This window comes from Aulonocara sp. 'chitande type north' Nkhata Bay, linkage group LG18 (assembly GCF_057382095.1).
Source record: "Aulonocara sp. 'chitande type north' Nkhata Bay isolate Kocher_YH1m ecotype deep benthic linkage group LG18, A_spYH_male_GT1.1, whole genome shotgun sequence".
Taxonomy (NCBI): Eukaryota; Metazoa; Chordata; class Actinopteri; order Cichliformes; family Cichlidae; genus Aulonocara; species Aulonocara sp. 'chitande type north' Nkhata Bay.
In genome coordinates, this window is record NC_141361.1 from 9,061,810 (window position 1) to 9,088,741 (window position 26,932).

General features: G+C 39.7%; 1 protein-coding gene across 1 annotated transcript in view; it reads left to right on the forward strand.

Annotated features, from left to right (window-relative positions):
- LOC147307950 (contactin-associated protein-like 4) overlaps window positions 1–26,932 on the forward strand; it is a 123,252-nt gene that overhangs the window by 90,777 nt on the left and 5,543 nt on the right. The window contains exons 16-21 of the mRNA XM_086270954.1: window positions 473–643; window positions 3,599–3,817; window positions 8,579–8,818; window positions 10,699–10,923; window positions 16,735–16,868; window positions 21,553–21,640. Of these exons, the coding sequence (XP_086127080.1) occupies window positions 473–643; window positions 3,599–3,817; window positions 8,579–8,818; window positions 10,699–10,923; window positions 16,735–16,868; window positions 21,553–21,640 (1,077 nt within the window). The remainder of the gene's footprint in view (window positions 1–472; window positions 644–3,598; window positions 3,818–8,578; window positions 8,819–10,698; window positions 10,924–16,734; window positions 16,869–21,552; window positions 21,641–26,932) is intronic.

Sequence of the window (26,932 nt, forward strand, 5' to 3'; positions counted from 1 at the left end):
AGGTCTTTTTATGAGGGTCAGCCAGTCTGAAGAAAGATGGCTTAAAGGTAGGGAGCTAATCAGGTTGTTTCGGGTAAATAAGGAGGATGTACTGAGGGGCTGCATTCTACAGAGCTTATTTTTAATCATGGATCATGCAAAGCTAGTCTAGATGGGAGATACTGTCCATGGTTTAGGATTAAGCTGGAGCATGTTACAGAAAAGCTTAGTGATAACTGTGTTAACTCACATTCTTTTACCTTTATATGATGTCAAACTCAGTTTAAGTATTGTTTCAATAACAGTGCAGTGAAATTGAACATCATTCTCTCTTTGCACTATTAAAATGTTCTCTGGTGTTCTTAAATTACATGTTCCAGTTCAAATGTGAGATTTACAATTAGCTTAAGATAGTTTAACAGGTTGGTTTGTTTCTTTTGATGTGACTTCTGAATGCTGAAGGTGACTTTTGTTTATTTATATATTGTTTTAGGGAATTTTTGGAATGCTGCGTTTTTCGACAAGGAGACATCGTACCTCCACTTTCCTACTTTCCACGGAGAGCTGAGCGCAGATATCTCCTTCCTGTTTAAAACCATGGCCTCCTCCGGTGTATTTCTGGAAAACCTGGGCATCAAAGACTTCATCCGGATTGAACTGAGCTGTGAGTAAGAGCTGGAGGCTAAACACAGAGTCCAAATCAACAGATAAAAGGAGTGGAGTTTTCTTTTTTTTTTACAGTATGAAAGCACAAGTTTTTATTTTTATGTATCAAAATATTTGCGTGCCATAGTTCTAAATCTTTTATTTCTATTTGTGGATCTTACCAAATGCTCGTGTCCTCGTTATTTTTCTGTGTTAGGAGCAAAGTGTTTGAAATAGTCTGTGGGTCCTACAGAAGAGGGTGACAACATTGAACTCTTCATTCTCGTTTAGTTTTTTCATCAAAAGACTGATTTCTTTAGCATTTTCTTTCGGTGCTGCTTTTGTGTTTCCAGTATTTTATTATGCTTTAAGCTGCATTATTTGTTATTTTATGATCAAATTTTCTTCCCCCACAGGCCGCAGTTGAATGCATTTCACAGTCGTACACCTACACCGATGATAAATGCCGACCCACGGCACTGCATTCACCACACAACATAAATGTGAATAAGACTAAACCCGTAAAAGGGAACTCATAATTACCCCTGCAATTCTTTTTTGTTTTTTTTGTGCACCATTGCTTTTAATTTTACAGTTGTTTTATGAACTCTCGGGGGCATTTTCACCCTCACCCTCCATTAATTCTTGTCTCTTATGCAATGCACACATTTATGGTCACCACTGTTGGCCATTTATATTATGACAGTAATAACCAGCACAGTATGATTTAGTTTATGGGTGCCATGGAATTGTTCCTTAGTGTTGGATGTATGCTTACCGCCTACCACAGATTGTGCAGTTTAGAATAGCTGTATTACTCAACAAGGTCTCCTTTTCTTTATACGATTATGGCTTTCAATGCGTGTGTCATTTGGACAGGCTTGAATCAGCTGTTAGACTAATCTGTAGGTACTTTTGGGGTTTCTTTAACCTCACGTGTAGAGCTTGTTGCCGACCTCATGTTGTGTATGCATTTTAAAGGAAGTTGTATAAGAAATGGGATTTAAGAGACACACGTAGAAATCTAATACGGGGTAGCTAACCAACAGCATCTCTCCTCGGGGAAATCATAGTCAGCATGGTTGTTCCAGCTCTGAATACTGCTGCTCTGTTTCCAGCTGCCTCAGATCGCCTGGTTACACTGTAGCTGGAGATAGAGAACAATTTCTAAATGAGGTTACTGCAGGATGCTGGGACACTGCTTCATCTTGCTCTTGTGCTCCCATAGTGATACATCCTCACCTTCCACCAGTAAAACATGAAGAATGGTAGCTTGCTTCATCTGTGGTCTCCTAAATCATTACCCTTTGTTAGAGAGGACAAAAAGAACAGAGCAGAGTATCTGCAGAATTGTATTCAGCCAGTTGAGCACAGAGTTGCTGTCTGTGGTGCTGAAGAAGGGCTGCACCTCATGGTGCTGGTGCTGGTGCTGGCTCTGGTCCTGAGTCATGACTCCGGATCTCTGAGGAAAACTCAGATCCTCCTTAAAAGCAGCAGTATCACAAAAAACACCTGCAAAATGCTACAACGTTTGCACTTGAAGGTTTCATTTTTCTACATTTAATTCTGGTATAAAATGAACAATATCTCTCTGCATGCTGTAAGTGCTGTGTTATGTTTGGGATTTTGTAATTCACAGTAGAATGCAATGAATCTGATTTACTGGACTTATTTTATAGAAGGATTTTTTTTTTTTTTTTTTTTTACTTTGGTAATTTGCAATAATCACGGAGGTCTTAACACCTTAAACGGCTTCATTCATTATTCATGGCAGCTCCTAAATCCCAAAGTGAATATTGTTGTTGTCTTGCCATACAGCTCAAGTTTCTTGCAGCATGCCTCAGGTTTCTGCCCCCCAAAATGTCCTTTGCTTCAGTGCTTTTGCCGTAACAAGCACTCCAGAGTGTGCTGCAGCAAGACACCCACCTCTGGTCAGTCCTAAAACAAAACAAAAAAAAGCAGTAACACATAATGAGGAGCCTGATGTGGAAAATACAGCAGGACTATAAATCGTAATACATAAAAGACGTTTTAAAGCTTACTTGCATAATCAGCCACAAACCATTGACAGGTGAAGTGAATTACTTCTGATCAGCGTGATTAATACGACATCCTGCTGGGACACCATGTCCTGGTATTTGACACCTGTTCAGATCATTATTTAAAAGTATCACTGGCTGAACTTAAGTCTAAGAAGCACAGCAGGAAATCTGAAAGAGCCTGACTTGCCCTAACAATCCTGTTGTTTAACTCTGTTTGTTTCTTTTCATGGTGCTCTCAACAATCAGATGGTGGTCTATTTCTTCCAGGTATTCAGTACACAACCTGAATTAGCTTTCTCTTGTTTGTTATCCTGTGAGAACTGTTCCCAGTTTGCTTCTTTAGGAGCTTTGTTGGCTTTGGTGTTTGTTGTTTTTGTTGTGGGGGAGTAATTAAAGTTCATTCCGTAGAGCTCTGCTTCCCTGATGTCTTCTTGTTTTGTCTTCAGACACTCGAGTCAAACCTGCTTGTTAAAACTCCCATCTCTATTCCCACTCTTGCCATTGGCAGGTTTTAGACTGACTGTTGGAGCTCTGTGGAAACATGCAGCTACGTGTAAGGATTGATTATAGCTGCACTTGGCAAGGGAACACCTGTGTTGTCAAAATAAATAGAGGTTTCAACAGCAGTGAAGAGACATTGCCTGAAACAAAAGTTGAACTCATTATTTTCAGACTTTTTTTTTTTTTTTTTTTTAAGATTATAAACTAGAAATGGGTTATTTTAAGCATAAGAAATTGCTTCACTGCTACAGCTAAGAAACTGCATGATCTTAATGATTACTTTGGTCATGATTATTATCAATTTATTGACAGTGCTTAGCCAGAGAGCAGAATAACTTAATATGTTGTCTAATTAAACCATTTCCTATGAAACAATATAAATTTTTATACTACCCCTTTGCCTCACATGCTATCCATTCTCCTTTGTCAAGCCTCCACTCAGGTGGTTTTCTCCTTTGATGTTGGTAACGGCCCGTTGGAGGTTCGTGTCGAGTCGAGCTTCCCACTGAATGACAACCGGTGGCATCGAGTCCGAGCCGAGCGGAACGTCAAGGAAGCGTCGCTTCAACTGGATGAACTTCCTGTCGCCACACAGGAGGCGCCAGCTGACGGACACTTCCACCTGCAGCTCAACAGCCAGCTGTTCATAGGTGAGTAGCGATCCAATATTCAGATCCTCAAGAAGTAAGAATATTTCATGTAACTTGTAGATTTATGTCTGAAGTATAAACATGACTCTTTCTTTGTGTAAATTTTCACCTCATTAGTCTTAGTTCTGGATGATTCAAGGCCATTTCTTCCAGGATCTCAGTGTTCTCTGTAACTGTCAGCTTTATAATTATAGAAATTTTAGTCAAATTAGTCTTTTTTGTGCCTTTCAGGGGTTAAAGAAAAAGGTTCCCATTAGACAGGATTCTATGAAACATTGACAAGTTCAGTGCTTGTTTATTGAGGCTTTTGGAACTGAACAGTTAATAAATTCAGGAGCCATCTGGATTCAGTCATTTGGGAGTAGACTGCTATCAGATGTCTCAGGTCATGTTTATTTACCACGTATCACAGATGAGTCAAAGAAAAGAAAAAGAAAATTAATTAAAGAGCACCCTAATTAAAAGGTGAAAACTGCTACGTTTGCAGTGATTTCTCACTCAAATGCACAGAAAACTCTGAATATGTTGAATGAAATTACAAAAAGTGTTACATTTTTGTGAAAACTTGAAGTCAACATTGTTTCCTTGCAGTGTTATACTTCACTGCCATAGCACATTACTGCAAAAGTCTTTATTAAAGACGCATAATGCTTGGGCTGGATCCATCCTTAAAAAAAAGCTTCATATTGCTAGTGATCAGAAACTGGGAGAAGGGTAAACAAAAAAAAAAGGGAGCAGAGCAACCAATATTAAACAAAATCAATATGCCGGACAGTATGCTTTAAATATTATTTGTCTAGAAACCCATAAATGTGGGAAGGAAGTTGTTCGGCAACACCAACAAAAATCTGACTATGAAAGAGAAGTCATGTGTCTTAACAGAAGTCGGGAAACATGAGTAGTGTTAGATTTGACACTGATAATCTTGCTGGAAAGATTGGAGTCATACTGCTGTATCGTCTCAGAATAAAAAATAAACAAAACAATATTTTCTCAGCAATCAATCCAGGTGCTTATTTTCAGCATCTGCAGACACAATGCATGAGTCTGATTTGTGTGTAGATGTTATAGATGGTATAAAGCAGTTTTCTTAAAGTGGTTTTATGTAGGATGTCAAACATTGTGCAGCAGTAACTTAATCTGCTGCTGTTGCTGCTGAACCCTGTGTTTGTTCAGCTGTATTGGATATAAAAGGTGCAGCATCTGCACATTTATTCTTTGGGTCTTCTACTACATCGTCACTCACAGTGCTAGAGCATAAACTAGTGACATCTAAAAGACAATACAATTAGGAGGTCCTGACTCCTGAAACGTGCTGGAAAAGGAAGAGAAATATTCTATAGCTATGTAAGTGCTAAACTGTTATTGACTAAATGCCAGCTCTATCGAGTATCAGTCTGCTGAGGCGATGGTTTTGACCACTGAATATGCATTCATCAGGGAGCAGTGGCATAATAAAGAGTGTGGTGCACAAATTCTTAATAAACAAATGAATCTGAAGTTATTTGTGAGAAGTTTGTGCAAATCAACAACCAGCTCACTAAAATTCTTTAACTTCAAACTTTATCAATACTTCAGCCCTCGTTATCTCAACTTCATCGCTTCATTCCATTGAAATTATTTGTTTGACCTCAGAGTCTGTTTGTAGCTCTGCAGGGACAAAAAATCCAACAAAAAACTGAAAATCCATCGTGTATTATCGGGTTTTATCATTGTGTAAATATTATGCATGTCACTTCATATCAGTAAACGCGCACTGGAAGGAAAACAAACTACCAAACACTGATGAGATTGGATGAAGGCAGCAGCTGCAGCAGCAGGGAGATTGAGGTGAATATTGATTTGCTCAGTGTGCTTAGCCGATAATCCACTCTGAATAGCCAGCGGGTCGCCACCGGCAGCCTAAAGCCGTGTATGTTTACCTCCAAATTATCAGGAAAGTACACTGCACTAAGTATGAAGGAGTGTTTGAATGAAAACGTGTTGGTGTCATTTCACAAGGTGATTTTATTTATTTATTTTTTATATTTGATGAACAGGCATGAAGAATTTCCACCCATATTCTTCAAAATCTGTAAACGACTGTATAATAACTATTCGTATCAGCTCAGAAATTGTGTAAGCATTAGCCACAACGATGCTGTACTCACTCCTGTGTACAGCTTTTTAATAAATCATAATCCTGCCAGGTCCCTATAGTTTGGATTTATAATGCTTTTGTGCCTTTTGAATAAATCAAGTCTCATCAGGTGCACCGCACAGATGTATTAGCCCATCTACTTAGCTATGATTTAATAAGACACAGAGTTGTCTTCTTTAAATTCATACCCATAATTCCATGAACAGTGTATTTATGAGCCTTAATTATTCCTTGCACTGCTTTATAAGGCAGCAAATTACATTGTTTCGATTAATAGCCCATGTTATTGCCTCCTGTCAGCCATAGGATTGCTTTTTCATTTTTCTTTATTGCCGTTTGTTGGTGTAAAATAGTTGCGCACAGCAGTTTCAAGTGAAAGATTTTTCCATTCATTCCAAGGAACATTTCACATCACTTGTTGTATTGCCTGCTTTGAATAGATAAGCTATAGTTTATTGGTGCGCTGTGTCCGTAGATTTGTGTTTTGCTTGCTGCGAGTGGTGCCATGACCAGGATCTGTATATCTGTTTTGCTTAATAGAAAATTTAGTGTATCTCAGTTTGATTTGCTGAAATATTACCCCACAATTAAATCGTCTTTATATTTGTTAACCTGACAGTATGAATTTGGGACCTTCCTGCCCTTAAACACAAATTTGTGCAGAAGCAAAAACAGTGGAAAAGCAACACGTGTATACAAGTTGAAGCAGCTTCAATAAGATGCTTCATACAGTATGAGATTTGCCAGTACAATATGAAGGATCGTATCAGCTGATATGGGTTGGAATAAAGATCCAGTTATTACATTAATCAAAAAAAGTCATGCATTCTATATGGATCCAGTTGATATGATGCAGAAATGAAAGCTTTGTTAAGGGTTTGAACTGCGTAGAAGACTGACATTCATTTAGCATCACTGCTAATGTGATATGAAGCCAAAGTCCAATGATTAAGTAAAAAAAAAAAAGCACTGTAATAAATATTTAGAGCCTTGCAAATGTATGGCGTGTCTCTGGCCTTGTCTGTATTGCATCAGTGTATTTATTTTATAAGCCTGACATCATTCACATAAAGCTTACTGTGCTACAGCGTTTGAATTCATCCTCACTACATTTCCTGAGCCAGCAGCTTGAGGGATCTTTGTAGTTTGAGCCACCTACACAACCTTTGATGATTGCTTTGATCCCACTAATTCTTTCCCACTTACTCCCCAGTGGTCACATACTGTTTGCTTCAGCTGCAGCATGTACTCGCCACTATGATCTTGTGAAAAGAGCACAATCGTTATTTTATATTCTTACTGATGATGCTTGCGTTTATCTCCATCTGTCTTTTTTAGCTCCACAAGTCATTCACTAATCATTCATTGAGGAATGATCTCACCAAGCATCGCCTTCAGTTTCTGTTAGGGTCCAAATTCTGATGGTTTTGCTTTTCAGACACGTGTTTTCATTATCATGTGTAGTTTGTTACCTTTGAATTACCCAAAACATGCTTGAAACAACATTCATAATTTTAATTACATGCTCTTACATTTCTCATTAAAAAAATATGTTTCTCATTCTGTAAAATTTTCTCTCCAAATCATTGCTTTATCTCTGATGTTCGCCAGGAAATATATTCAGCCCTTTATACTAGTATCAGTATAATGTATCACTGTCAACACAGAGATTAAGTATTTTAGTAAATCATTTAGAGTAACTGTCATTTTGAAAAGCTTTCAGGGAATATTTACCTCTGCACTCGTGTTGCTTTGGCTAAACTGCCTGTTTCAACCATATACAGTTTGTTGGCTTACATCAGAGGAAAGAGAGGAGTCTAGCAGAGCTCTGATTTATTGGTGTGAAAAGCTCCTGCTGCTAAACAATAGGAAGCTGTCAGCTTTGAACACGCAGAGCAAAGCTTTGCCTCGTCTGTGCTCTGAGGACAATAACGATTGAGCCCCGATCTTTGCAGAAGTGGGAGGTTGTCGGGTTTGAACTCTGGCTGTGCCATCATATTTGAAAGGATGGGATGCGTGTTTGCAAAAGTGGACATGCATTTTTGATTTTTCTCCACTGTTTGTGTGCAAGTAAGGTAAGTGTGGAAAGAATGAGCAACGCAAAGTCTAGTATAGGGAAGAAAATCTGCCTTCCTGCTCCCCCCCTACAAATTCAGACATACAACCAGACACTGGTTCAGACAGTAATTCATCAAGGCTGCCAAACACACAGTCAGCAGCTGGAAGGATGTTATAGAGACAGACTGATGAAAGTTATACCTTTAAATCAGCCTTCCACCTACAGCTTGTTGCCTCATTGTGTTTTCATCATTGTGTCATTTCATAGAAATAGTGTTGACAGTTTGAAGCCTCTGGGGAAGCAGAGGCGACATGTGGATCTGCTACAGATGACAGGAGGAGGAGAAATAAAAAACATACAGGCTTGTCAGCACACTTAGAATAAAACAAAGCCTGAGCCTGAAAGAAAACAGAAATCGATGTTGCATCATTGTTCTTGGGGAGCACGCTTTGGCCTTGATTGCTTGTGATATCAGCAATATAACCATTTCAACCCCTCGGGAAGATCTCTACACAGAAGGGTGGAAAGTAAAGATAATGGCGCTTAACTTTTGTGATGTCAGGAGGCACAGCATCCAGGCAGAAGGGCTTCCGCGGCTGTATCCGCTCTCTGCAGCTGAACGGCGTCACTCTGGACCTGGAGGAGAGGGCGAAGATAACACCAGGCGTTCAACCCGGCTGCCCGGGTCACTGCAGCAGCTACGGCTCGCTCTGCCAGAACCATGGCCGCTGTGTGGAGAGAGCTAATGGCTTCCACTGTGACTGTAACCTGTCAGCGTACACCGGAGTCTTCTGCCAAACAGGTACACACACAGTGTAGCGAGAGTCATACTTTAAAAATGTCTGGATGCTGTAAAGATGTCGTTTAGCTGAAGGAGCTCATTGTCACAGGCGCCAACAAATATCCTGAAATTATTTCACTTGCAACGTTGTCAAATACCTATAAAGAAGTACGTGGTAGAAATCCTTGAAGTTCTTAGTGTAGTGGCGTGGAAGAGAGCGAGTATGTCTCACAGATGATGCAAAAATACAAAAGAAGCAGTACTGTAGGGAGATCTGCCAACGATTGGTTGCTGAGTTATATGGTGTAAACTAGAAAACTGGCACATCTTGGAATTTTTTACAGAAGTTCTGTTAAAAAGTTCATCAACAGGGAAGTTTTCAAAATAAATAAATAAATAAAAGTAACATCAACAAGTCAGACAACAGGAAGTGACAGGAAGCGTTTACATTCTGTTGACAAAATTCTCAAAAGCTGAAGCCATTAAAAGGTCGTGTTTTCTTCTGAACTAAGCAACATTAATGGTTCCACCTGTCTTGACGTCGCTATAGGAGACCTGTTATAAACACATGCTGCACAGAGCCACTTAATGTGTCTGACATCTTTCCTCGGCTTTACATTTAATTTCATAAGCTCTTATATCCTACAAGCCAAGGTTAAAGCTGTGGTTATGTGTCAGCTTGTGGTTGCTGCTGGAGGAGTCCTCGAGCCCGAGAATCAACTCTGTGTTTACATCCCTGTGAAGTCAGGTAGAACATACTGACATTCAAAGTTTTCTATTTTTGTAAAGTGAACTATAATAGGACGAATTATCATAATAATGAAACTCAAAATAAATGGATATGGTAATAAAAATAAATACGAATATTCAGAGTGGATGTTAAGGTTAAGGTATTCATCTATATTGTTTCACAGAATCGTTTTTCTGCAGTTGACACTCGTTAAAAAGTACTCAAAGTATTTTGGTTTGATGTAAATTCATTGCATTAATGATGCATCTTCACATTGAACTCTATGTCTGGGCACAAACATTTCACTGAGTTCAGCTGGTTAAGAGGACTCTCCACCCCTCTTTCATTCCCGCTGCTGGCACCTACTCTCTTCAGCCTGCTGATGTCCCACAAGTGTGTTTAATTGCTTTGATTCATTAGTTGAATAGAGAACAGATACAACTGTATTTAAAGTTGAAGCCAAACTTTAGGTGATTAGTATTTGTTTTTCTTCCTGCTCCAGTATTTTTTCAGAACATTCTTGTGGTGTTAAAAACTATTTAGGCTATGTGAAATTGTTAACTTAAAGAGTTTTTGAATAACCAGTAGCAACTGAATATTGAAACTGAGAGGCAACCTTAGATATGTGAATTGTACATTTTGTCATTTCTATCAGAGGAAAAACAACACAGGATCTATTTAATCCAATGATCTGCTCATGTACATGCAAATGTGTGCAAACGTCTTGAGCCATCCCTCACTTCTCGCTTGCAATGAGCCAGACATTTTTGTAGTTTTTTTTTAAGTGTTCATGATCAGAGGTTCTCCAGACTTTCTAAAAATCTTTCAAAGTTCTTCTTTGGACATTGGCTGCTTTTTAACTTTTTTTTAGTCCAGTCCTTATATATATAATTTTTTGTTTGTTTGTTTCTTTTGGTACTTCACACTAACCTACGAATCATACAGGCATAAATAAAAGGCAGCTAGCTCAAGAGCTTAATCAGTGCTGTGTCTAAACATAGCAGCTTAGCAGAGAACCTATTTTAAATTGTATCTTGTATAATTTGTTCCCACTTTTTTAGTTGAATCTATGAAAAATGTCAGCGATAACATGGCTAAAAAAAAGATAATAACAATAATAATAATAGAGGTAGGTAGGTGCTATAACCTTTCTGTGGCCGCTTTCTTCCAGAGGTGTCAGCCAGCTTCAAGTCAGGAACATCTGTCAGCTACACCTTCAAGGAGCCCTACGAGATGAGCAGGAACAGCAGCGCTCTGCCATCCTCCATCTACTCTGACATGACGCTCAGAGGAGAAAACGTCTCCCTGAGCTTCAGGACGAACCAGAGTCCAGCTCTGCTGCTCTACGTCAGCTCCTACTACAGAGAATACCTGGCTGTGCTCATCAATAAACATGGTGAGGAGAACACCTGTCTTACAGTAAGACAAAACTTTTAATTTTTCAAAAGTTTTTATACCTGATGACAAATTTAAGAGGGCTTCTGTTTGCATTTCTTCTTCTCCATGTTCAGTTTGGTCTCTCTCCTCTTCGTCCTTCAGACTTGAGGTTGAATGTCTTCTGTTATTTATGAACCAACTGTTTCACCCTCTAAATATCTTTCTGTAATTCTTTCCTGTTAATGATCCATCTTTTCCTTCAGTATGGATTAGAGATGGACCGATCCGATATTGCGTATCGGTATCGGTCCGATACTGACCTAAATTACTGGATCGGATATCGGAGAAAAATAAAAAATGTAATCCGATCCATTAAATATCACGAAAGCACCTCACAAAACTTGCAACACGCCGTAACTCACCTCAGAACGTTAGCACGTCGGAGCAGTATGCATCACGTGATAGAGTGGCTGTGGCATGCGGGACCTGTCGGTGGTCTGGATAGCATGTGGAGCTTCGCTAGCAACCCGGCATTTCATCTCCGACAAAGTTATCCCCGAGAGAAGTAAAGCAAGTGTGTAAGTCCATCTCTGAATGTTTGTAAAGCATTCCTGCGTTAAGCTTACCAAACGATATATGGAGCGACTGCCTCTTCTGGCTGCTACTTCAATCATGAAACTGCTTAATGATCAGCTGATCGGCTTTTCTGTCACGAGTCCATCTCTCTGGTTTGTTTTTGGCCCACTTTGCACCAGAAAGAGGAAACCATCGGCTGAACAACAGCAGCACGTTTAAGCTTGATCAGCTGTTGTTAGAATTTATTTATTATTACTTTCTACTCGAGGATCTTTTTCTACGTAGCTGACGCTGGTAACTGTGCAGGGGCGGATCTAGCAAAGTTTAGCCAGGGGGGCCGATAGGGCATTAACAAGGAAAAGGGGGCACAAAGACATACTTTTCTTTCTTATTCTCATTTAAAATGTCTAGCTTTTAATAAATAATTATCCGAATCTTACACCCAAAGTTTTAATCTGATGTAAAATGAATAGAAGTCAATTACTGTATATAGTGACTATTAAGTCTAATATATATACCCTAGTAAGCTATAGTACTTTTTCCTTTGGGAAGGTACCATCTGTGCAGTCTGCAATTCTGTTGAAGAAAGATGTTGAATCTATTTAATATTTCTTGAAAAATAATTGATTTCTGTGCATTTTTTTTTCACACTGCATCAAATTAAGGTTGATTACGTCGATTAAGCATCATGAGGTGGAGCGTGAGGGGTGGTTCCCTATTTTTTATTTATTTATTTTAGTTGTTGCTGGGAGTTGGAACCCTATTAGTTAGGTTGCTTAACATATATATATATATATATATATATATATATATATATATATACATATATATATACATATACATATATATATATATACATATATATATATATACATATACATATATATATATATATACATATACATATATATACATATACATATATATATATACATATACATATATATATATATACATATACATATATATATATATACATATACATATACATATACATATATATACATATACATATACATATATATACATATACATATACATATACATATATATATATATACATATACATATATATATATATATATACATATACATATATATATATATACATATACATATACACATATACATATATATATACACATATACATATATATATATATACATATACATATATATACATATATACATATATACATATATATATATATATATATACATATACACATATATATATATATATATATACATATACACATACATATATATATATACATATATATACATATATACATATACATATATATACATATACATATATATATATATATATATATATATACACACACACGTGTATATATATACACACACACGTGTATATATATACACGTATACTTATATGTATATATATATACGTATACGTATACGTATATGTATATACACATATACGTGTGTATATGTATACATATACATATATGTGTGTATATGTATACATATACATATATGTGTGTATATATATATATGTGTGTATATATATAACGGAGTTGCAGCATGTATATATATACACGTATGTATATATGTGTATATATATACACGTATGTGTATATATATATATATATATATATATATATATATAACAGAGTTGCAGCAAGGTGCGACAAATAAGGTGCCTAAGAAATACAGCAAGCTGTCCATACCTGAGGCCTTGGAAACTGCCAAGCAAAGACTCACAGCCTTGGCCAGCCGCTTGAGGAGGTACACCAGAGAGATAGAAGGCAGGAGAATAAACCAGCTGTTCTCCACAGAACCAGCAAAGGTGTACTCTCAGTGGCAAGGGAACAATAAGAGAACAGCACCACCAAGGCTGGAGACGGAGCAATACTGGAAGAGCATATGGGAGAAGGACGCAACCCATAACGGCAATGCTCAGTGGCTAGAGGATCTGAGGGCAGACCACAGCGACCTCCCTGAACAGGGTCCAGTAACCATCACAGTGGCAGATATCCAAGAAAGGGTCTCCAGTATGAAGAGTTGGACAGCACCAGGGCCCGACATGGTTCACGCCTACTGGCTGAAGAAGCTGACTGCACTCCACGAGCGTCTGGCAGCACAAATGAACCAGCTGCTAGTTAACGAGAGACACCCGGAATGGCTAACCGAAGGTCGGACGGTCCTGATCCCCAAGGACCCCAAGAAGGGACCTGTCCCCTCCAACTACCAACCAATAACCTGCCTCAGTACTACATGGAAGCTCCTGTCAGGCATCATATCGGCTAAGATGAACAGGCACATGGGTCAATACATGAGCGGGACACAGAAAGGAATTGGCAAGAATACCAGAGGCGCAAAACACCAGCTACTGGTAGACAGAACAATCAGCCGAGACTGCAAGACCAGACTGACCAACCTGTGCACTGCCTGGATTGATTACAAGAAGGCCTATGACTCAATGCCCCACAGCTGGATACTGGAATGCCTAGAATTGTACAAGATCAATGGGACCCTAAGAGCCTTCATCAGGAACTCAATGGGGATGTGGCGTACAACACTAGAGGCCAACTCCAAGCCCATAGCACAAGTCACCATCAAGTGCGGGATCTACCAAGGAGATGCTCTGTCCCCACTGCTGTTCTGCATAGGCCTGAACCCCCTCAGTGAGATCATTAACAAGACTGGCTACGGATACCGACTACGGAACGGAGCAGTTGTCAGCCACCTCCTGTACATGGATGACATCAAGCTGTATGCCAAGAGTGAACGAGACATCGATTCACTGATCCACACTACCAGGCTATACAGCAATGACATTGGAATGTCGTTCGGACTGGAGAAGTGTAGTCGGATGGTATCAAAGAGAGGGAAGGTAGTCAGAACTGAGGGGATTGAACTACCAGAAGGCAACATTGCAGACATAGAGGACAGTTACAAGTACCTGGGGATCCCGCAGGCAAATGGGAACCATGAAGAGGCCGCTAGAAAGGCTGCAACCACCAAGTACCTGCAGAGGGTCAGGCAAGTCCTGAGGAGTCAGCTGAATGGTAAGAACAAGATCCGGGCCATCAACACGTACGCCCTGCCCGTGATCAGGTACCCTGCTGGGGTAATAGGCTGGCCAAAGGAGGAGATAGAAGCCACTGACATAAAGACAAGAAAGCTCCTTACCATGCATGGAGGGTTTCACCCCAAGTCCAGCACCCTGAGGCTGTACGCTAAGCGGAAGGAAGGGGGCCGGGGACTGGTGAGTGTCAGCACCACAGTCCAGGATGAGACAAGGAACATCCAAGAATACATTGGGAAGATGGCCCCAACTGACCGAGTGCTCAGTGAATACCTCAGGCAGCAGAAACCCAAGAAAGAGGAGGGAAACGAGGAACCATCATGGAAGGACAGGCCCCTGCACGGTATGTACCACCGGCAGATAGAGGAGGTGGCTGATATCCAGAAATCCTACCAGTGGCTGGACAAAGCTGGACTGAAAGACAGCACAGAGGCACTAATCATGGCAGCACAAGAACAAGCTCTGAGTACAAGATCCATAGAGGCTGGGGTCTATCACACCAGGCAAGACCCCAGGTGCAGGCTGTGTAAAGATGCCCCAGAGACAATCCAGCACATAACAGCAGGGTGCAAGATGCTAGCAGGCAAGGCATACATGGAACGCCATAACCAAGTGGCCGGCATAGTGTACAGGAACATCTGTGCCGAGTATAATCTGGAAGTCCCGAGGTCAAAATGGGAGATGCCCCCAAGGGTGGTGGAGAATGACCGAGCTAAGATCCTGTGGGACTTCCAGATACAGACGGACAAAATGGTGGTGGCTAACCAACCGGACATAGTGGTGGTAGACAAACAGAAGAAGACGGCCGTAGTGATCGATGTAGCGGTTCCGAATGACAGCAATATCAGGAAGAAGGAACACGAGAAGCTGGAGAAATACCAAGGGCTCAGAGAAGAGCTCGAGAGGATGTGGAGGGTGAAGGTAACGGTGGTCCCCGTGGTAATCGGAGCACTAGGTGCGGTGACTCCCAAGCTAGGCGAGTGGCTCCAGCAGATCCCGGGAATAACATCGGAGATCTCTGTCCAGAAGAGCGCAGTCCTGGGAACAGCTAAGATACTGCGCAGGACCCTCAAGCTCCCAGGCCTCTGGTAGAGGACCCGAGCTTGAAGGATAAACCGCCCGCAGGGGCGTGCTGGGTGTTTTTTTATCAAAGTTCTCCTCACCTCTCAGTCTTTCTCCTTTCCCGTCATCTTTTCCACATATCAGGCTCTGCCCTCTCCTGCTTCTCTCAGTCTTCTCCTCCTCTTCTACTTAGCAGCTTCAGAAGATCTATAAGAATCTGTCAGATCTATCCTCTCTCTGGATCCCTGTCTACTCTACTACTGTCTACTCTCCTGCCTTTTAACACGTCCAGCTGTTTTGTCTTTGAAAAAGTGCTGCAGGAATAAGAGTTTGGATGATGAATGGCATTTTCAGCATCCAGCAATAAAATTGGCACTATGCTGCTTGGTTAGCTATAGATGTTTGTTTTTTTTCTGCTGTTAATGCCCTGTTGTCTGTCGGCTTTCTCTGAGTTATTAAGGCCTCATGCTGACCGGGGAGTTGACAGGTAAATGTGCTTAAACGTGTCCAGTGAAATCCTTAAGAGCTCTCTCTTGTTCTGCTTATTTCCTTTGCTGCACTTGAACATTCTTCAGCCAAAATGAGAGATATTCATTGTTAATCACTTAAGTCTTGCTTTCAAGAACTTATGCATAAACCACGTTATCAGAGATGGCAGCTACGGGAATGAGCTTTAATACATCAAGTAATTATTCCCTTTTGGTAAATACACCTAATTAAAAGATGAACACAGTGAATCATGATTATGAAGTGTTTCTTATGGGATTATTTATAATTGAAAAATATTATCCTGATAACATGGATGCGTTTGAAGGACAATGTATAATTTCATATCCTTGATTTTAATCTTAAAAGCCCCAAAGAAATAACGTTGCTTTATATTAATCCGCTCCTAATGCTCTGTATATTAGGAAAATTAATTAGATTTAGAGTTTTGTTATTGATAGGGAATTACCTCTTAATCCTCTTAAAATGGAAAGCTTTATTAACTCAGTGATGAATCCGAAAGATGCGAATCTAAGGTTATTTTTCTTAAGGATGTTTTTTTCGTAAAGGTTATAGAACACACGGATGTTTTCGTCAAGAGAAAGAAAGAAGTTTAACGTGGAAAAACTTTGTGTTTGTGTGATTAAGATAAGCTGGAGGTGAGATACAAGCTGGACAGCAGCAGAGACACCGAAGTGCTGAGGAGCAAAGTGAGGAGCCTCGCCAACGGACAGCTGCACACCGTCTCCATCAGGAGGCTGACAGACTCTGTGTCTGTACAGGTGAGGAAAAGAACACAAATACTGTATAACTACATTTATGGTTTTACTTAGGTTGTGTGCAATATACACTATACTATACATGCATACAGTATACGGCAAGGTGATATGTGCTTCCTTAAATCTTCAAGAGACTACAAAAGCAGGGACTGCACGAGTGAGTAGAAAATAGGGAGGAGCATCTCACCTTACACACAAAATAACAACACTGTTCAATTTTAACAGCTTTGAAGTGACAGAAGAGTGTAATTTCTGCCATTTCAACTGACTTCCACTTTAAAATAAAAGGTTACAATGTTTTTTTCACCACCAGATGGGGACAAAAAGCACTATGCTCTGATCAATCAAATTATTTTAAAGAATGATTGAATGTTTTGCAGTTCCTGCTTGAGCATTTATTCCCAGATATGCCACTGTGCTCTCACTGTTTTAAAACAAACTCCATTAGCCCAGTGTGAATAGGTCCTATTACAACTTACCCGTCAGTATCGGGCAACCCTGACTTATTTTTGCTTTTATTAACCTGAGTCTATTAACCCTGACACTTATACACTAAAGAGCATTGGATGTTGTTTCGTTTATGGTCCATAGACTTCCACAGAAAAGTTAATGTGCTCCCTTTTCCAGCCCCTGTAATTAAGTCATTTCCGTTCAGTTTCAAGATAAAGACCCCAAAATAAAAAAATATAAATACGTAAATGTCATCTTCTGTATTTAATATTTTCTATCTGTATGTTATTGTTCAAACATGCCACGCACACAGATTCTATTTGTCACAGATACGATAACGTCACAGCTGTGCATAGGCTCCTTCTTTACTTCCTTCACCATCAGTCATAACATGGAAAATAATCCTGAAACCACTGACATAAAATGTATAGCACAGGTGTTTCCCACAAACATGTGGCAGATTTGGCAGTTTAAAAATGATTTGTCTGAAACGAGTTGCCATTTGTTAAAAAGTTTTTTACTTTTTAACCGAAATTATTTTCCATTTGATCCAGTCGCATCATGTCGCTTCAGGAAGGCTCAATAATCCCTGTGTTAATTTAGTTCGAGGAAGCTCCAGTTATTACTGCAGAGCTATGGAAGGATAGCAGGGATAAACTACACATTAAAACAGCTCTGGGTGAAATATGGATCAACTTCAAAATATCTAAATCTCATGAACAGCGTTAACATCTTGTTAACAACAGCCTCAGATGATATATGAGGTAAACTTAATCTCACTGGGAGCCAGCAGCCTGGACGTCTCTATAATTATCAACACCCTGAGATGAAATATAAGGTGACCTCGTCTTGATGCAGTTTGTCAAGACTCCAGTGAAATATGAGTTGCATCTCATCTTACCGGTTTCCATCACCTTGAGTCATTATATTGTTACAACATGCTTCGGGAACATCAGGTGACCTTCATCGATTGTCACCCAGCTGCATCTTGATGGCCAGCAGCATAGACTCTCTAAAGTGGTCTCACAATTGGACACCGTCATATCCTCTCCCCCTGAGCGAATGAAAAATGAAAAACTAAATCACCCTGGGCTGCTAATACATCATGCCCTCTCTTTCTGCACTCTTATCAGATGGCCCAGTGTTTCGTTTCCTTTAGGTTTACTGACACACTCCATTAGATCCTTAAAATAGTACATCAAAGTTTGTCAGAGACAGCAAGATAAAGTTCTGGACTTGGGTGCCGTGTGTAAACACAAGGGACCTAACTGCAAAAGGTACTTCCTGTTCAATAGAACCAATCTAGGTTATAATATGTGGAAACCTACTGTAATTTCAGTGATATCATATCAGCTTAAGGCTATAAAAATGTATCTAGAGCTTATTTCATATCAGTAGAACTGCAAACTGCAAACCCAATTGGGGGACCTTTCTTAACCAGTAATTGTCATGGTCCTGGGCCATGTGGGCCCAGTATTCTTAGTTCCTTGTATTTTTGTATTTCGTTCCTTATTTAGGCCATGTTTTCTGAGTTGCCCTGTTGTGTTGTTCCCTAAGTGTTTTCCCTTCATGGCTTTTACCCCCTGTGTGCCCCTCTGTGTATCTGTGAGCCCTCGTCTCTCCTTATGTTTTATTCCATGTTTCCCCTGCCCATTATGTCTAAGTTCTCCCCGTGCTCTCTCTCCCCCCTGTGTGCCCTCTATGTATTTATGAGCCCTCGTCTCCCTTTGTGGTTGTTTCATGTTTCCCCAGCCCGTTATGTCTGTGTTTTCCCCGTGCTCTCTCTCCTCCTGTCTGAACCTCTGTGCCTGTACATGTCATGTTCAGTTCACCCCGCCCTGTCTCGTTATGATTATCAGTGTCACCTGTGTTCCCCGTGTGTGCCCACTTTCCTCGTTTACCCTCTGTGTATTTCTGTCTGAGTCTCCCTCTGTTCGGCGTCGCGTTCTCCCTCATGTTGTGTGTAATTCTCCCCGTGGTTCGGTTCCTTGTACAGCTCATGCTTTAGTTTTCCCAGTTTTAGGTTATTTTGTATTACTTCTCGTGGCCAGCAATAAAGCTGTGTTTTTTGAGTTTATCCCCGTGTCTGTGAGTCTGCATCTTGGGTCCTTCTCCTGCCTGCCACACAGCAAACCATGACAGTAATTGTTTTATCAGCCTCTCCCTGCATAGGTATCCAAAGCAGGTAGTTAAAGTGGACAAACTCTGACTTCCTGCTTGTCTTTGAGTTTTCATTATTTAATTCTAAGCATGTTTAATAGCAACTTCAGCCATTTTTTTTCACTTGCCTCCACAATTTAATGTAAGCAATTATTGCAAGCAATTTTCAGGTTGGGTTGGAGAGACGGTGTTTGAGTCAGTGTAAAGTTTATTTGTGTCTATTTTTCACTAAAGTTCGACTACAGGGACGTAGTATGTTTCTTTATTCTGTGTGAATGTCTATCTACTGAATTAAAAATGTGGTTTGAGGGAACTGCACATCTGTTGTATTTTAGACCTTGTAAATTATCCTCATATCAAGGTTAAATGCAGTTCTTATTTTTCTAGTTAATCTTTTAATGGCAATTTTGGATTCCTAGTACACTCACTTTCATTCACACCAACTTGTTTTTTTTATACAATGTGTGTAATGGATTGGCAAAAACTTCTATGTACACTTTAACATAAGTACCCAATTACAGTTTCACCTACAGCTCATCATATTTTCACACACCTTTAAAAAACACAAATCCCTTGGAGGGTTGCATTAGGAAGGGCATTGAGTGTAAAAGTAAATAAATAAATAATATCCTGCTGTGGTGACCTCTTACAGATAAGAGAGCAGCAGAAAGAAGCAAGCAGAATGGTGTAAATGCATAAGATATGTGATTCATTGCAATAAATCACCCCTCTTCTTTAGCCTTGTATGTGCCCTAAGTTCAATATAAAAATGTGAAAGGTCAGAGCTAGTATTTTATTTGTTTTTGGTCTGTTCAGCGCTCTATTTTCAGTCGCTTATCCACGTCTGCATCTGGGTCGTCTGCAGTTTAAGCAAAGATGCCCTGTCGTCCCATTCTCTGGGGGAACATCTGGGTAGGTGTCTTGGGTCTGTCCTCGAGCCTCCTCCCAGTAAGAAATCCCTGGTCCACCTCAGCTGGCTCCTTTGTCGATGTGCAGGAGTAGCAGCTCTAATCTAAGCCCTTTCTCAATAACTGAGCTCTTTAGCTCATTCTAAGGAAGAACCTTGTCACCCATGAGAAAAAGCTCATTTCCACCACTTGTATCCATGACCTCATTCTTTTGGTGACAACTTGTGGCCGTGGTCTGGGTAGCAACATAGATCGACCGGTAAATCTTACAGATTTGCTTCACGTTCACCTCTCCTCACCATAATAACAGCCATCTGTTAATCCTCCCCTCTCCCCTCACTCATGAAGCTGTTCTGGGCCTGAACCAAAGATCATTATGAATGCTTTTTCCATTTCTCCTAATAGGTCTTGTAAATACACCATTCTGCAGCTTTACGATAAAGAAGTGTAGCTATGACCTCAAGTAAATGTTACTTCAAACAGTAGATGTCTTGTTGAAGTAATCAGCATTTATAATGACTTACAAAAGTTTTTCTTTTTTTTCCCCCTTTGATGGAAACTTCAGTTATGATTTTGACTAGGTTTTCTTCTTCACGGCCACATGGTGAGATACTCTCTGTGGAGCTGCTCTAATTAAAATAATCTCCAGTGGTGAATTTCATTCTGGATGACTGAATGTTTTTAACTGCAAGTTTGGACTCTGTTGCTCATTCCTCCCTTTGAGCTGTTGAGATAAAGGGAAAGCTGAACATTAAAAAAAAAAAAAAATCAAATTTAAAAAGGATGGAGCGCCAGATTCACGTCACCGCTGACTGAAAAGTAATGACTGGCACGAAAGTAATACTCACTGCATCTAATAACTAGAATAGCTCACAGAACAATGTAATACTTTGCTCGTTTTTATGCCTAGGGCATTTTAAAATTTTAATTTGATCTTATTCCACTTCCAGCTGTTCATGTCCTAGTTGATGCACTTTCAACTTTCAGTTTTCCTTTTTCTTAATTGTTCTAATATTTCAAAAACTTTCCTTTTGTTTTTTTAATCATTAATTTGTATTCAGATCTTTTAATTTTCTGTGCTTTTATTTGTCTTAAATTATCCTGTATTGTATTCTACTTTAAAAATTAAAGGTTGAACAAAAGCCAATTTATTTATTTCTTTTTTTCAGATTGACCAAAATGCCAGAGAAGACTTCAACCTGACATCTGACGGGGAATTTAATGCAATCAAGTCGCTGGTGTTGGGCAGAGTGCACGGTGAGTGAGGACACAGTAAAAGAAGACAGAATGTCTTTTTAGTTAGGGAGCACTCAGACTCACATTTATTTGATAACAGCTCTGAGAAGTTTGGTGCCTGACTCTCAGCGTGAGCTTTCTTAGACAAACTGACTGTAATACATGGAGCCAGAGCTGTTAGCTGGACAAAGGGATATTTTCATCTTAGTACTGAGTGCTCAGAAATGTTGAGTCAAGAAGTAAACAAAAGATATTTTAAGTAGTTTCTGGGTTTTGGGGATGCACTCTACAATCTTGGACCGCAGCAACAACTTTTTTCTGATATTCGGACGGAGTTGCCGATTACTGTAGAGCAGGGGTGTCAAACTCATTTTACACCACAGGCCACATATAGCCCACTTTGATCTTAAGCAGGCCAGTGAAGCTCCCCTTTCTTTTTTTTTTTTGTCTCGTTTGGATCTTTAGCCATCAGAATTGTTGTCTTAAGGCCAAGAAAGATGCCAAGCGGATTTATTTTACCAAGTGGATCATCATGGCCTTGCCATATTAGTCCATTTGATTGACCTTTATTATAATTATGTATTTATTTTATTTTCGGTTGCAAACGGGACAGACATGACTGGGAGATAGGACAGGGAGAAAGAATGAAAGAAAGAAGGGAGAGAAAGAAAACCAGAGGGGAGAAGAGACGGTGAGAAAGGGGGAAGAAAGAAAGAAAAACAAACAAAACACCTGAATCACCTGTATGGAGAAAAAAAACAGAAGAGAAAGCAAACAAAAAAAAAAGCAACATAATAAATACAGCACCATCACAATAAACTAGCTAGCAGTAGATAACAGTAGATACTAAATATTAAACGCTATTGTGCAGCACGCAAGATAAACAGCGCACAATGTGCTTTGAGGCAGCAGCCAAGAAAGCTGTAGTCTGCGTCTGAAGTGTGCATGATAAAGAAAACGCTGCTGTGACAAAGAAAGAAACTTGTTAGCATGACTCTTTGGACTTAAATTGAAAAAGAAAAGTGCAAAATGGCAGAAAATGTTCTGGTAACTCATTGCCCGGATTGTCCAGGTTTTGTTTGTTTGTTTGTTTGCTGGGGGGGAAATCTGTTTACCTGCTTTTTAATCATTTGCTATTTTAGCTGTTTGGTGGTCGCTCAAATGATTTTGTGAGTGTTGTGGAAGTTTTTCCATTTAAATAAAGCCTGCAGACGAGCAGTGAGCGGTAGCTAACATTCTTTAATCCAAACACACAAAGAACAGAAAACCAAGCTTGTGGAGAGCCTGCATGACTGCGGGGCAGACGGTCAGCAGAGTCTCTCTGAGCCTAGCATGGCTCTCAGTTAAATACCTTCTCCAGGAACAAAAGGCAGTACACAGCTGTTTCACACCTTAAGGTTCACACTCCCTTGCTACCTACCAGAGTCCTCGAAGAGACAAAAGATTCTTCCTGTGGAGCTGTCTGCTTCCCCCAACTTCCTTACTACACCCCCACCATTTGTCTTAATGTATGAGTGTGAGACTCGTTAAAATCCAGTGTCACCAAGGCATTATACAATAAAATAATGTGATTAATACATAAATAAAAGAAATTCCTATACATGAGCTTTTAGCTGAGATTCTGATGTTTCTGTGGATCCCACACATGTCTATATTTAAATAACAGATCTGGCAGTACATCCCATTAAACCAGATGTTCTCCCTCTTGTCCCCCAATACCGTGAGCATTGGGTTTCAACAAGTTAATTGTTTATTGCTTAATTACTTTGTGTAGTATGAAAAAGGGAGTTTTTTATCACTGGGAAAAACTGAAAAAATTTAAAACTGAAAATACAGTTAAACGTCCAAAATTTCTTTTTTGTTGTGTTTCTAGAATTAGAATTATACAAGAATTATAAATGGCTTCAAGCACCCATTCAGGCCTGTGACACTCATTTAGACACTCAGATACTCAATATCATTGAAATGCAGCCAGATGCTTCTTATTTTAAGTTTCCGCTCATTTCTTCACTTTTCCCAACATGCTCGTGTTTAAATCCAACCTGTACACTGGCTGTCTTTGGAACGTCTGCCCCCCTTCCTTTCCCCCCATGCTATGGTTCCAGTCTATCTTTGCGTGTTAGTGGCTGCATGGTGTGCCCATCAAAATAAAGCCCCACCCCTGCCTGTGTGGATTCTCAGCCAGGTTGAGGATTCGGCTCCCACATACTGACGAGCCATTAATAATCGAAAAATATGAAATACATTTGACACCCCACCTGTAGAACCCTTAAAGTTCATTTTTAACAGGAAGAAAGAAACTTATCTGCAAATATACTGCTGTATATACCTTAATTTAAGATTTAAGTTCCTAGTGTTGATAAATCCATCCATCCATCCATCCATCCGTTTTCTGCTGTGTATCTGGGGCTATGTTGCCGGGGCATCAGCATTTTTTTTGCAAATTTCTTTACACAAACTCACATTTTCAAACAGATGCAACATCTTCCTCTGTGTGTCTTTATGTCTCTTACATATACGCATCACGCGACACAAGCGATGCAGTGAGCATAAAAATGACCTACGTAAGTGTTCCCAGGCTGAGAGAAGTTATCCCTCTGGCATGTCCTCCTTCCTGTAGGACATAAGCGGAACACCTCACCCCCAAGAGGACTCCTAATCAAATGTCTGAACCACCACAGCTGGCCTCTTTCAATGTGGAGGAGTAGCAGCTCTACTCTGAGTCCCTCCCAAATGAGCCAGCTGTTTTTTCTAGATAAACTAAAAAAAGAAAAATAATAGTTATTATTATATACTATAATAATTATATCATCTCTATCTAGTGCAGATCTTGTGTACCTTTGGACTGCTCCAGCACTGCTCATCCCTGGAGGTCTCATTCTGACTACTTGAATGTGCTTCTTCCACATAAGTTTTAAACTTTTAAATGGGAATCAACTATTTCTGTAGTGTGTTGCTTTTTCCACTTCCACTCCAGTCATGGGCAGAGACTTGAAACAGTGTTGGTGTGATTACAGTTTTTACAATTTTTAAAAAGCCAGTAATTTTTTCCCTCGGTGCCTCCATGAAAGATGGACTAAGATATGAACTGTGAATAAGCGTCTGGGAGACCACAGGCTGCAGTCACAGCTCTTTCATAAAAAGAACAACTAACAGTGGAACAAAAATAGAAAAATACACATTTTCCTTCCATGTATCAGAGATTTCCATAAGTACTCTTAAGCTATATCATGAAAGAAAAGGAATTTTAAAAATATAAATAAACTGGTTTTCAAAGGAACCACTTTAGTAGGATGTAAGTAGTGAGTGTGAACTTCATTTCTTCATTTATCTAGCTAATGTTGGTGTATAGGAAAATCTCGGTCAATTACAGCAACTACATTTAAGAACAAGAGGTAAAGCACCACTACTGTATATTGCAATAGACCTTAGTACAGCACACCAAGTTTTCAAACTGTCATGTCAGAATGTTACCCTGCAGTCGAACTAGAGGAGGCAGAAAGTCAGATCAGGAAAACATCAGGAAAGTAGATTCTCTGTCACTCGCCTTCAACCCTGTCATCCATCAGCCTAACTAATGGACCTGGAAGTAGAGGGGGGGGGGTGTATCAGCTGAGAGGAGCTTACAGGCTGCGGCAGTGTCTCCTGCTGCTCTCATCAACATGCAGATGTATGCTGGTAAAAACCACAGTCACCTCTCAGTCATCTGAACAGATAGTGGTGCAGCTGCTTCCAGCATTAATGTGGGCTTCCACAGCTGCTGTTTACACTGCTGTGAAGGAGCAGAGGTGAATGATGGAGGGATCTAAGTCAATAAAATCAAGAGATAATGCTGGAGAGTCTCTCATAATGTGATGGTTGCAGACTGAAAGCAGAATAACTGACTGCTATAACAGAGGTGACTGGGTGTATGCTGATGATCATATGATTGTATATGAAAGATGGACATGCCACCCATTGATTTGTCGCAATCAGTTTTGGTGCTTTAACTTCAGATTCACAGCATCATAAACTGCAGTTTGTGTACATCGTACACAACAAAAAAAAGCAGGCTTTTAATACTGATGATCAGGTCCACAATAAATATTCAATCAAACAGGGCAAGATGGAAGGGATAGCAAACCATTAAGCCATAATGATTAGACAGGACTTTAACAGAGAAAGTTACACTAAGCAGAATGGCACAATAAATACAACGACAAAGATAGTCAGTTTCCTGTGATTAATTCTAAGGATTTGATACAGGAGGGTAACGAGCAACAGGTGAAGACAGTGAAACACAAAACAAGATGCAAGAAAATTATCCAAATAAGACAGGAAATGACAAAAGAACACAAATTAACACCGACAAGGAAACTCACTAGAAACTTGATACAAAAGGGAACACAAGAAGAAGACACTAATACAAAAATCTAAACCATAAAAACCTGAATAACGGAAAGTAAGAATTCCGACCTAAAAACATGATCAATCCAATGGATCATGTCACACTATCCCCATCTTTGTCAGAGCCACAACAGACTGGGAGAGGTTGAACTTGCAAATAGGCCATAGCTAAGCTAACCACATTGCAAAGCATATTATTCATCAGATACTTGCATTAAAAATGCTCTAAAAGGTTTTTGTTTTGTTTTTTAAAAGTCCAGTTTTGTGACCCTAATTAGTGGAAGTGATGCAGGAGGCAACCACTTATCCACCTGTCAAAAGTGCAACAAAAAGATCCATCCTATGGTTTGACTAAGGGAGCAACTAGCTGTAACAACCAAAATTGTTGTTGTAGACATGCCTTTTAAATAGATGTTAATGTAAATATGAGCATTTTTACAAGGCGGTCACTATAACATGAATGGAACTTTATGTTGAGCCCTGGAAATTGGGACTTTCAGGATTGAGCAGCAATTTGTGTCTTGCTGGTGCCATCACCCAAGTGAGCATACAATTCACCAACAGATAATCAGTAATGCAATCAACAAAACTGATTCGCTTAACAGAGTTCAAGTTAACATATTGCTAAAATGAACCAGGGAGAAAAGTGCAATCTGCCCTTCTGTCTGCATGCTGCCAGTATATAAATAGAAGATTTCTGTACCTTTTAAAATGGTGTGTGGATGATAATCAGATGATCGTAGCAACACACTAGCAACCTGTCCAGGTTGTACACCGCCTGTCACCTCGTGATTGCCCAGACTGGAAAAGCCAAGCCTGGACGTATAATCAGATCACATTGCATCTGCACTTCTGCATGCTGAAATTATTCAGCGTGTGGCAGTTTCCATAGACACAGATTTAACTAATAAATGTGTCCCTGTTAAC